Source organism: Anomaloglossus baeobatrachus, chromosome 2, assembly GCF_048569485.1.
Source record: "Anomaloglossus baeobatrachus isolate aAnoBae1 chromosome 2, aAnoBae1.hap1, whole genome shotgun sequence".
Classification (NCBI taxonomy): domain Eukaryota; kingdom Metazoa; phylum Chordata; class Amphibia; order Anura; family Aromobatidae; genus Anomaloglossus; species Anomaloglossus baeobatrachus.
The window spans coordinates 124,033,086-124,045,266 of record NC_134354.1 but is presented as its reverse complement, the minus strand read 5'-3'; the positions used below and the strand labels follow the sequence as shown (position 1 = coordinate 124,045,266).

Sequence of the window (12,181 nt, the reverse complement as noted above, 5' to 3'; positions counted from 1 at the left end):
GAAATGTTTGCAAATTTTTTTTAAGAAAAACTGAAATATCACATGATCATAAGTATTCAGACCCTTTGCTCAGACACTCACATTTAAGTCACATGCTGTCCATTTCCTTGTGATCCTCCTTGAGATGGTTCTACTCCTTCATTGGCTGTGTTTAATTAAACCATTAGGACTTGCTTTGGAAAGGCACACACCTGTCTATATAAGACCTCACAGCTCACAGTACATGTCAGACCAAATGAGAATCATGAGGTCCAGGGAACTGCCCAAGGAGCTCAGAAAGAATTGTGGCAAGGCACAAATCTGGCCAAGGTTACAAAATAATTTCTGCGGTACTCAAGGTTCCTAAGAGCACAGTAGCTTCCATAATCCTTAAATGGAAGATATTGGAGACCATCAGAACTCTTCCTACACCTGGCCGTCCAGCCAAACTGAGCAATGGTGGGAGAAGAGGCTTGGTGAGAGAGGTAAAGAAGAACCCCAAGATCACTGTGGCTGAGCTCCAAAGATGCAGTAGGGAGATAGTTAACTTTGTGTAACTTTCTCCCATCACTACAGCCCTCCACCAGTTGGGCCTTTATGGCAGAGTAGCCCGACGGAAGCCTCTCCTCAGTGCAAGAGATATGAAAGCCCACATATAGTTTACAAAAAACACATGAAGGACTCCCAGACTATGAGAAATAAGATCCTCTGGTCTGATGAGACGAAGATATAACTTTTTGGTGATAATTCTAAGGGTATGGTGTGGAGAAAACCAGGCACTGCTCATCAGCTGCCCAATACAATCCCAACAGTGAAACATGGTGGTGGCAGCATCATGCTATGGGGGTGTTTTTCAGCTGCAGACACAGGATGACTGGTTGCAATTGAAGGAAAGATGAATGCGGCCAAGTACAGAGATATCCTGGGGAAAAAAAAAACAAAAACACACACCTCTTCCAGAGTGCTCTTGATCTCAGAGACTTGGCCAAAAGTTCACTTTCCAACAAGACAATGACCCTAAGCACACAGCTAAAATAACAAAGGAGTGGCTTCAGAGCAACTCTGTGACCATTCTTGACTGGCCCAGCCAGAGCCCTGACCTAAACTCAATTGAGAATCTCTGGAGAGACATGAAAATGGCTGTCCACCAACGTTCACCATCCAACCTGACGGAACTGGAGAGGATCTGCAAGGAAGATAGGCAGAGAATCCCCAAATCCAGGTGTGAAAAACTTGTTGCATCATTCCTAAGAAGACTCATGGCTGTACTAGCTCAAAAGGGTGCTTCTACTCAATACTAAGAAAAGGTTCTGAATACTTATGACCATGTGATATTTCAGTTTTTCTTGTTTAATACATTTGCAAACATATCTACATTTCTAGTTATGGGGTGCAGAGTATACATTAATGAGAAAAAAAAATTGAACTTTTTTGAATTTAACAAATGGCTGCAATGAAAGAAACAGTGAAAAATAAGAATTATTCTTACCGATAATTCGCTTTCTAGGACCTTCCACGACAGCATAGGAGGTTGTCTCTCCACGCCCTAATTGGGACAGGAAGTTCAAGAGGTTTAAAAGGACCCTCCCACCTCCCACAGCCAGTGTCTTACAAAGAATCCATAGCATATGAGAAGTACTACACATTCAGGAATACATGAATACATAGGGGAGGGAATTACCTGCTGTCGTGGAAGGTCCTAGAAAGCGAATTATCGGTAAGAATAATTCTTATTTCTCTAGTCCCTTCCACGACAGCATAGGAGGAATACCAAAGAATTGATACCTAGGGGGGGGACCACAGCCTGCAGGACTTTCCTGCCAAAGGCCAAATCCCTGTTGGAATCCAGATCCAGACGATAATGCTTCGTGAAGGTATGGAGCGAAGACCACGTAGCCGCCTTGCAGAGCTGCTCAGGGGAGGCCCCTGCCCGTTCGGCCCAGGAGGCAGAGGTAGCCCTGGTGGAGTGCGCCGTGAATCCAGTAGGCGGAGAGAGATGCTGAGCGAGGTATGCATCTCTAATTGCTCGCACAATCCAGTTGGCGACTGTACTCTTAGCCACCTTCTTGCCCTTATTGCGGCCAAAGGGCTGGATGAACAGGTTAGAATCAAGGCGCCAAGAAGCAGTAACCTCTAGGTAGTGCAACACTATCCGACGGACATCCAAAGAATGAAACACTTCCTCACCCGGAGTCCGAGGATTCTGACAGAATGAAGGCAGGACGATGGACTGCGAACGGTGAAAATCCGAAACCACCTTGGGAAGGAAGGAAGGGTCCAGCTGAAAAACAATGCTGTCATCTCTGATGGTCAGATAAGGTTCCCTAACAGACAAAGCCTGAAGTTCGCCGACTCTGCGAGCAGATGTAATAGCCACAAGAAAAGCAGTCTTGTGAGAAAGGGAACGAATGTTACAAGAGCACAGAGGTTCAAACGGAGATTGAGATAGTCCTGGAAGGACCACATTGAGATCCCAGCGAGGCGTCAGGACCCTCCGACGTGGACAGAGTCTACCAGCGGACACAAAGAACCGACGGATCCAACGATGATCTGCCAGAGCCGTGTCAAAGACTGCACTGAGTGCTGACACCTGAACTTTCAGGGAGCTGGGCCTAAGACCTAAGTCTAAACCACGTTGGAGAAAGTCCAGAATCTGCGCAATATTAGGCCGAAAAGGGTCAGGAGGCCGAGAACCACACCAGGAGGAAAATCTCTTCCAGATTTTGTTGTATATACTATTAGTCACAGGTTTACGGTTCTTCTGCAGCGTAGCCACAACTTTGTCAGAAAGCCCTTGAGCCTTCAGTGCCCGGGCCTCAGAAGCCAGGCCGCCAAGTTGAGTTTCTGAGGAGCCGGATGGAAAATCGGACCCTGTGACAGTAAGCTGGGGTCCGAACCTAAGAGGACTGGGCCGTCGATTCCTAGCGTCATGACCAGGCTGTACCAACTCCTCCGGGGCCACAGAGGGGCTACCAGTATAGTTGGGACCCCCTCGTCTCTGATCTTCCTCAGGGCCCGTGCGAGAAGAGGAAGAGGGGGGAACGCGTAAGCGAGGCGAAAGGACCAACTGTGGCAGAAAGCGTCTACCCCTAAAGCCTCGTCCCTTGGGTTCAGGGAGAAATATGTTGCGACCTTGCGATTCTCTGCTGAGGCAAAGAGGTCCACCTCTGGTGCACCCCACCTTGCCACTAGAGAGCAGAACACTGCCTGATCCAGGCTCCATTCCCCTGGATGAACATCCCGACGACTCAGGAAATCCGCCTGAAGATTGAGGGAGCCCTTCAGATGGACCGCAGAAAGGGAGAGCAGAGATTGTTCTGCCCATTGAAAGATTCGGGAGGATACCGACTTCAGGGCGCCTGAGCGTGTACTGCCCTGATGGCGGAGATGTGCCACTGTTGTGACATTGTCTGAATATACCAGGACGTGAGAGTCCCGGACGAGGTCCTGAGCCGCAAGGAGGGCTTCCCTGACTGCCCTGAGCTCCCGGTAGTTGGAGGATTGGGAGCTGACGTAAGGACTCCAGACCCCTTGAAATGGGGAATTTGCCACCATTGCCCCCCATCCACGTAGGCTGGCATCTGTGGTCAGTGTAACCAGGGGTTTCTGAGTCCAGGCAACCCCCACCTGCAGGTTGGCGGGACTCAGCCACCAGAGAAGGGATGAGGAGACGGACTCCGAGAGGCGAAACCTTCTGTTTAGGGATGACGGGAGTCTGTCCCAGTGTGTCAGGATATGATCCTGGAGACACCGAGAATGGGCCTGAGCCCACCTGACCGAGGGGATGCAGGATGTCATGGAACCCAGGGCCGACATAGCCGCTCGAAGCGTTGGGCGAGCCTGCCTGCGGAGCTTCGAGATTTTGGATAACAGAGCTATCCTGTGGCCCTCTGGGAGAAAAGATGCCTGTCTGTCGGAGTCCAGCAGTACTCCGAGAAACTGCCGTGTGGAGGAGGGGGTTAACTGTGATTTTTTGAGATTGGGAATCCATCCCAGAGACCGAAGGATTCCCAAAGACCTCTCCACATGGCTCCGGAGGGTTGGAGCAGACGGAGCCATGAGAAGAAAGTCGTCCAGATACGGAACTAGACAGATACCCTGCAATCTTATAAAGGCGACCACCTCTGCCATGATCTTGGAAAAGATCCTTGGAGCTGAGGAGATCCCGAAGGGAAGTACATTGAATTGGAAATGAAGTACTTCTTCCCCGTGAAGCACCGCAAACCTGAGGTATTGTCTGTGTCCCGGATGGACGGGTACATGGAAGTAGGCATCTTTCAGATCGATAGAGGCCATCTGGTGGTGTAGACCTATCAGGGGAATAGCTGATCTCACCGACTCCATCTTGAACCGCCGGTACCTGACCTGACGGTTTAGACTTTTTAAATTGATAATTATACGGACGTCGCCGGATGGCTTCTTGACCAGGAAGAGACGGGAGTAGTGTCCTATCCCTTCTTCCCGACTCGGGACTGGGGAAACGACCCCCGAGTGCACTAACTCTAAAATCTTTGTGTACAACAGAGTCTGTGAACCCGGCGATGCCAGCGCAGTGACTCGGAGACCCGGAAGAGGGGGGGAAAGGAATTCTATGAGAAGACCATCCGAGATGATCTTCAGAACCCATTGGCAAGAGGTTATGGACTGCCACTGGGTAAGAAACGCTGAGAGTCTTCCCCCCACCCGGGCCGAGTCACTGCTTGTCCTGCTGAGGACGTTGCTGATGTGGAGGGATGAGGATGTTTCTCCCTCTACCTTTGGGATAGCTCCACCTGCCTGCCTTCCCTTTCCCTCTGGGCTGGGAGGCCTGAGGCATCGAGGGACGAAAGGACCGCTTCCTGGTAGGTCTAGGATCGGGCAAGGCCTTACGATCATTCGCCTTGTCCAGGATATCATCCAGGGCAGGTCCAAACACCAAATCCCCTTTAAAAGGAAGGGAACAAAGCCTCATTTTAGAGGTGGAGTCTCCACTCCAGGCCTTAAGCCAGAGGGCACGTCGGGCAGAGTTAGAAAGCACCGAGGTCCTGGCTGCCAGGCGGACAGATTCCACCGAGGTATCTGCCAGAAAACAGGTAGCCTTCCTAAGCAAGGGAAGGGATTCCAGTAATTCCTCCCTAGGGGTCCCTTGGGAAATATGAGCCTCCAACTGGTCCAACCACCTAATTAGGGACCTGGATACGCAGGTGGAGGCAATGTTGGCTTGAATAGAGGAAGACGATGCCTCCCAGGACCGCTTCATCAGGCCCTCTACCTTCCTATCCATTTGATCCTTCAGTTGGGAAGTATCCTCAAAGGGAAGAGCCGTTTGCTTAGCTACCCTAGCCACCTGAACGTCTACTCTTGGGATCTCCCAATGTAGTCCCGAAGGTTCCAGAGGAAACCGGCGTCTAAGGTCACTCCGTACCCGCCTCTCAGGACATTCCCATTCCTGAGAAACAATATCCAATATATTGGCATGAACTGGGAATCCCAACTGTTTGACTGACTTCAGGCCAGCAAACATTTCGTCCTGGATTGAAGGAAGAGACTGCACTTCCTCTAAACCCATAGTGCTCCGAACTGCCTCAATAAGATCCCCCAACTCTTCTGAGTGAAAAAGAAAGGACTGGTCAGACCCCCCAGATGGAAATCCTTCATCAGGACCCTCAGAGGTGGAATCAGCGTCCTCCTGATCAGAAGGGGTCGACTGGAGTCTCCTCTTTTTTGGAGGAGAGGGTCCAGTAGCAGGGCCAGGAGCAGGGCCAGGAGCAGGGCCAGGAACAGGGCCAGGCACAGGGCCAGGAACAGGGCCAGGAACAGGGCCAGGCACAGGGAGAGAAGCCAGTGAGGCCCTAATCTCCTGTTTCATCATGGACCGCAACTCATCTATCAGAGATGGCTGTTCGGCCCTAATAACCTGGTCCGTACATTGCTGGCAAAGCTTTTTATCCCATACTGCAGGGAGCTTCTTTATACAGATGGGACATTTTTTAATTTTGTCCACTCTGTCAGGTCTATCAGGCTTATCGGACTTGTCAGTTTTTTCTGACTTCTCAGGCTTCTCTGATTTCTCATTTCTGTCAGTTTTCTTGGTGGCCTTGTCCTCCTAGAAAACACAGAGCAGAGAGCCATAATCACTGATGAGACCTATGTCCGAGGGACCAGTCCCCTCCATACTCACAGTAGCAGGGGGCACACTGGGTTCTGCAGAGGCAGCTGCAGCGGAAGACATGACAGGGAGCACGGTCTTACCATGATCTGATGTCTTCGTGGCAGCCCTTATGGACAAGGGCCTGCCTCCCCAGTGACGGTGCACGTTTCCCCGCCTCCCGCATCCGGTCCTGGGCAGGTCGAGTCGCAGTCGGCGTGCCTCCACGCTGCCTCCGCAAACCGGAAGCGCTCGACCGGAAGTCCGCAAGACCAGAAGTCCCGCCTCCGGGAGCACTTCCGGATCGCTCCGGCAGCGTGCATGCGGGAGGCGGCCGGCGGCTCAGGGAGGACGCCGGCCGGGGAGCTCAACAGCCTGCATCACCCCTCAGGAGGATCCGGAAGGCTGGAGCAGCGGTCCCCCACAGCGTGAGGGAACAGCAAGGGAGGAGCGGTGAAGGCCCGACCGATGCCGTCCGGCTGAAGGTAATAGGGGGAAAAAAAAAAAAAAAATATACTGCAGTTCGCCGGCCACCACAGCATAGGAGAAAAAACAAAACCTCTCCATGCCCCATGGGGACAGGAAAGACACTGGCTGTGGGAGGTGGGAGGGTCCTTTTAAACCTCTTGAACTTCCTGTCCCAATTAGGGCGTGGAGAGACAACCTCCTATGCTGTCGTGGAAGGGACTAGAGAAATTTAAAGGAGTCTAAATACTTTCCATATGCACTGTATCACTCTATCTCCCGCCTACTGTATGTACCTCTCCACATGGCCATTGTATGTGAAGTCAGATCTGGATTTTTGTACAGGGCTATTCAAAACAGTGACCAGCTGGAGACTCTTTCTTCATGGCTGTTTGCTAGACCAGGTGCTAATGCACCAAGCTGTCAGACAGCCGAGAGCCACACATCACGAGTCTGTGAGCCACTTGTGCCTCCCAAACTACAGGTTGGGGAAACCTGCTCAACATCATGTGGATCACTAAGAGCATAGACAGCCTTGCTTTCCTGCAAAATGCATTATGTGAAAAAGTCAAGCTGACAAAGACATTGTGATTCTCATGATACAAGTATCTCAGGAGAATGTTGTCCAAACAAATCACCCTTCCCCTTTATCTTAACACTGTCCCCTTTCCCACCCTCTATGTACTGGCAGCAGCAATGTCTCCTTTCACACTCCTTCCCTACTAGCTGCAGCATTAGCCTCTTCCCCTTACTTACTGGCCATAGTATTGTCTGCCTTTCCATCCCTCTTCTGTTCATAGCAGGATCATTCTATTTCCATCCCTAGGAAGGTGGCCATGGCATGGCCACTTGGCTATCACTTTCCTATTGGCAGCAGCACGGTTTGCTTTCCCACTGCTGACAGAACCATTATCCCCCCTTCTAACTCTAGCTTAACCAAAACACATTTCGAGCAGTTTTTTTAAAGACCTTTACAAGCTCAAATATCTTAAAGAAGTGGTCCACCCATATTTATTATTGGCCACAACGATATTATGTTGAGAAACAAGGCTTCTCTCAAATACCTTGTGTTGGCAACCGCCCGGGGGTCAGACGATGGGGATGAGCAGACCGTGATAATGTAGCGCCCTTGAACCCATCAGGGCAGTACAAGGTACTGCATCCTACCAAAGATGCAGGGCCTACCCCCAGGGACCTGGAAGACCAGTGCCGGTAAAAGCAAAACACATTAAAATCCCAGTTTTCCCCATCCACAGACTGGTGACAGACTAGAGTAGACCCAATGGATTTCCACCCAGGGGTGGAGCCGATCCAGTCCACTAGACGACAACCAGGTGGGAAGGGACGGACAGGTAGACAGTAAGTGGAAGTGAGAGAGAACGGACGTAACTGCACTGACACGGGAGTGTGACGGTGAGCTGAGGGCCCAGGCGTGTGGTTGCTGGTGGAGTACGGCGAAGTACTCCCAGAACCATAGCACCGATGGGGTACAGAGCCCTAGGTCAGGTAAACGCTCCAGGCAGACCTGAAAATCTGCACAGTGAGTGGACCATTCAGGACCTGACTGACCTAAGAAGTACGAGGCACCAGCAGTAACGGGAGAACCAGGGACCAGAACGGAACACCGACCCTACAGGGTTCACACTGCCGCCGTACGGACCAGAGACTGAGAGACAAATAGGAGGCGACTGACCAACTTGAGAGAGGTACAGGGAAAAGAATCCACCAGGTCATCAACCCGGCACTGGGACTAAGGGAACCAGAGGTGACCACCAGCCTTCCTCCTGGTACCAGTTACCATCCACTGAGTAAAGAGAACCAGTTACACAGCAACCCCTTTTGTGGCCTACCTTATTTCCGCACCTAACTCCATCACCTACCCTCCTGGGGCCCCGGCCCTACTTGTGGAGAGCCCAACATCCACGCTGCAGTCAACATCAGCCCCAGGGGAGAGACTGTGCAGCGGCGGTTCTATCTCCATAACCGCAACCCGCAAGTGGCGTCACGACAAACTTTATTGAACATTCCCCTGTATACAACCCCTTTTAAAGCGACCTCCCAGGGTCACGGAACCGGGCAACGGCCACCCAGTAACACATCCCAGTAGTACACCGCCCGGGAGCAAGTACCCCATAGCCCTGGGGCGGGACAACAGCGCCACTCACAGGCAGTATTGGCAACACAAGGTATTTGAGAGAAACATTGTTTCTCAACATATCGTTGTGGCCAATAATGAATATGGGTGAACCACCCCTTGAATAGATTCTCTTTTTGTTTTTCCTGGCTTCTGAGGCTATGTGCCCACAGGACAACGTACCAGCGGATTCTGCCGCGGAAAAACCGCGGATTTATCTAGATTTTCCATGGGATTTGGTGAGTGCTGTAACAATTATGCGGTATGTGAGGCTGCGGAAAATGCTGCGGATTTCCCACAGCCGCATGTAACTGCATGTCAATTATTTATGAGGAAATATCTGCGGATGTCCAGCCTTTCCACTATGGAGATAGAGGCCGGGACGTCCGCAGGTATTTCCGAACTTGTCCCGTAGGTTTACCGCAACAAAAATGCTTGAATCCCGCAGCAATGGATAGCTGCGGATTCCGGGGAGCAGCTGCGTTAAACCTGCGTCAAAGTCTGCGGGTACATTGTCCCGTGGGCACATAGCCTAAAGTGGGCTTTACAAGCTACGATACATCTAACGAGATGTCGGCGGGGTCACTTCGTAAGTGACGCACATCCGGCATTGTTAGTGATATCGTAGCGTGTGACAGCTACGTGCGACGGTGAACGAGCTGAAATACTCACCTTCTCGTTAATAGTTGACACGTCGCTTATTTTTTAAAAATCAAACGTCTGGTTGTTAATTTTTCCCGAGGCAGCACACATCGCTCCGTGTGACACCCCAGGAACGATGAACACAGCTTACCTGCGTCTCGCCGGAAATGCGGAAGGAAGGAGGTGGGCGGGATGTTTACGTCCCGCTCATCTCTGCCCCTCCGCTTCTATTGGCCGGCCGCTGTGTGACGTCGCTGTGACGCCGAACGTCCCCTTCAGGAAGTGGATGTTCGCCGCCCACAGCGAGGTCGTTTGGAAGGTGAGTACGTATGACGGGGGGGTTACAGCATTGTGCGACACGGGCAACAAATTGCCCGTGCTGCACAAATGATGGGGGCGGGTGCGATTGCACGAGAAATTGTAACGTGTAAAGCAGCCTTAAGAAAACCTTGCACATTTGAGAAAATGGCAGCAGTAGGTTTTTGAAACATGGGAAAAACAAAGGAAACATCCAAAGATCTATAAACAAAAGTAGCTAAAGTTTAAAAATCAGGAAGTGGATAAAGAAAAGATATCTAGATTTTTAAAAATGGCAATCATTCACGTTTAGATTGTTAATACAAAGCCACAGTCAGGGTTACCAATCCATTATTCTCTGACTCAAATTGGTGTGACTGTTTCACTATGCACAATTAAGAAATACAGGAACAAAAATGTTCTGGATAGTAGGGGTTAACAGTGAGAGGCCAATTGATGCCCTAATGTCATAAATCAGCCACCTACAAAGCATCATACAGCACTGCCAAAATCTCTGTAAATAAGTGGTAAGAGGGTTGAGACCAAAATGGAACTTTAGGGCCACAACCATAAATGTTTTGCTGGAATAGGCGTCAACCAGAGCTATATAAAGCGGCACACCATTCCTACTATGAAGCATGGAGGGAGATCTCATGTTTTTAGGGTGTATGAGATATAGGAACATAGGGTGTGATTAATTGATACTTCATCAGCCACAAGTTGTGAATGGGGCATCTGGACTTTCCACCATGACATGAACAAAATTTGACCCTTCATTTAGAATAACACTTTAGGTATCTGACGTTTTTCAGAGGAAAGCATTTAAAGGCCATGTTTCTTACTAAGCTGTCTGCAGTCACAGGTCTATTGGGGTCAGTAACAAGTCTAGTCCACTTTATAATTTGTCTTACCAACATACGTGAGGCTTTGTTCTGTATGATCAGGTTCAAAGTAGTTAATGCGATTATTACTTGATTTTGCAGAATTGTAAATTTGCATTAAATATTGTGACTTTTCACCATAGGTGTTACTTGGCCGAATCACACATGTAGTTAGCTTATTTCCATTTCTAGTCTGCAAAGAAATAAAAATGAAAATTATTAATGTGTTGACTTTGAATATTAATTCACATGTGAATACACTACATTGGAAGAAACCCCAAAATCCTCATGCAAGTCCTCAAACCACGTGAATTGTTTTATGCCTTTGTTTAATGACTTGTTATGGGGCTCTCATAAAAGGTTCAAGAAGCTTCTACTGTACTAGTCCAAATCAATCAGCAGGAGCCAGCGCAAACTCATTTCAATCTCATACGTAGTTAATAGTTATCAATATGGGTTCTGAGTGTGGGGGTAATCAGAACACCTTGAGGAATCCCATGCAAACACAAGCTGAACATACGTACTGCATGCTGATATTGTCCTTTAATGGATTCAAAACCAAGATCCCTGAACTACTGATTCACAGTATTGCTCCATGAAGAAATCAAGTGAAGAGCTTTAAAGAGTTTTCTTATAGAGAACATCTATCACCCATATACAAGATCATTTGAAGCCCCTACACTTCAAGACTGCAGTAAGAAGTTTTAACGGAGTGTGGGTCACACATGCATGGAAACTGCAGAGCATTGTCGGTGGCATCCAAGTGTCTCCCAGGTGGCGGCTTTTTGTGGGTTTCCGGAGTGGAATTCAGCCATTCTCCAAGCTGGTTGTTTAACTGGCAGCTGGCTTAGAGATGCCGGCTACCTGTACTCAGACAACAGCAACAACATTTCTTAATATCGCCTTACGATTGCTGAGGACATACTGGAAATTGTAGGTTCATGCGATACCTTTGATCGCTGCACCAAGCTTGGTGCTATATTCCTTCAGGGACGGTTGTTCAGGTGATGTTTTTCTATATTGATGGTGGTTGTGATAGAGTATTTCTGGACTGTTGGTGGTTTTGTTGTGGTATATCAGTACTTCTAGTGGTTCTGGTAATGTATTCCTGTATTACTGATAGTGGTTATGATGCATTTTTTTACTGATAGTTTGATTATATATTTCTGTATTGTTGGTGCTTGTGGTGTTGTATTTCTGTACTGTTTTTGGTTGTGGTGATGCATTTCTGTACTGTTGATGGTTCTGGTGGTGTATTTCTACACTGTCATTTGTTCTGATCTTATACACATGTAGCAATCCATAAATGGTCACTGTCACAATTTGGTTCTGCTTTCTTGTTCCACTTAATCACTCCTAGGCAATTTTCAGACTTATGGTCACATGTCAACTAACTTCTCTTCCTGCTTCTTTCAGTGAAATAGGGGCTTACACAATGAGAATTAAAAGAAGCAGCCAGATGGCATGTGAGTAAGTGTTCAAATTGTAAATTAGCGGTCACACAACAACAAGTACTCAAACTTCTTAAGTTAAGTATAGGAGGGGGTGAAAATTGAGTTTTTGCCCCAGGTGGAGGAAAAGTAGAGGTCTGCAATTTTTATCATAGGTACATTTCAACTGACAAAATCGCCCCCCCCCCCCCCCCCCAAAAAAAAC

The 12,181-nt window shown here is 48.9% G+C and overlaps 1 protein-coding gene across 1 annotated transcript in view; it reads right to left on the bottom strand.

The window, feature by feature from the left end:
- Positions 1–12,181, bottom strand: part of LOC142284916 (3 beta-hydroxysteroid dehydrogenase type 7-like) — a 91,500-nt gene that overhangs the window by 19,150 nt on the left and 60,169 nt on the right. Inside the window, exon 7 of the mRNA XM_075333241.1 lies at positions 10,556–10,718. Coding sequence (XP_075189356.1) covers positions 10,556–10,718 — 163 coding nt within the window. The remainder of the gene's footprint in view (positions 1–10,555; positions 10,719–12,181) is intronic.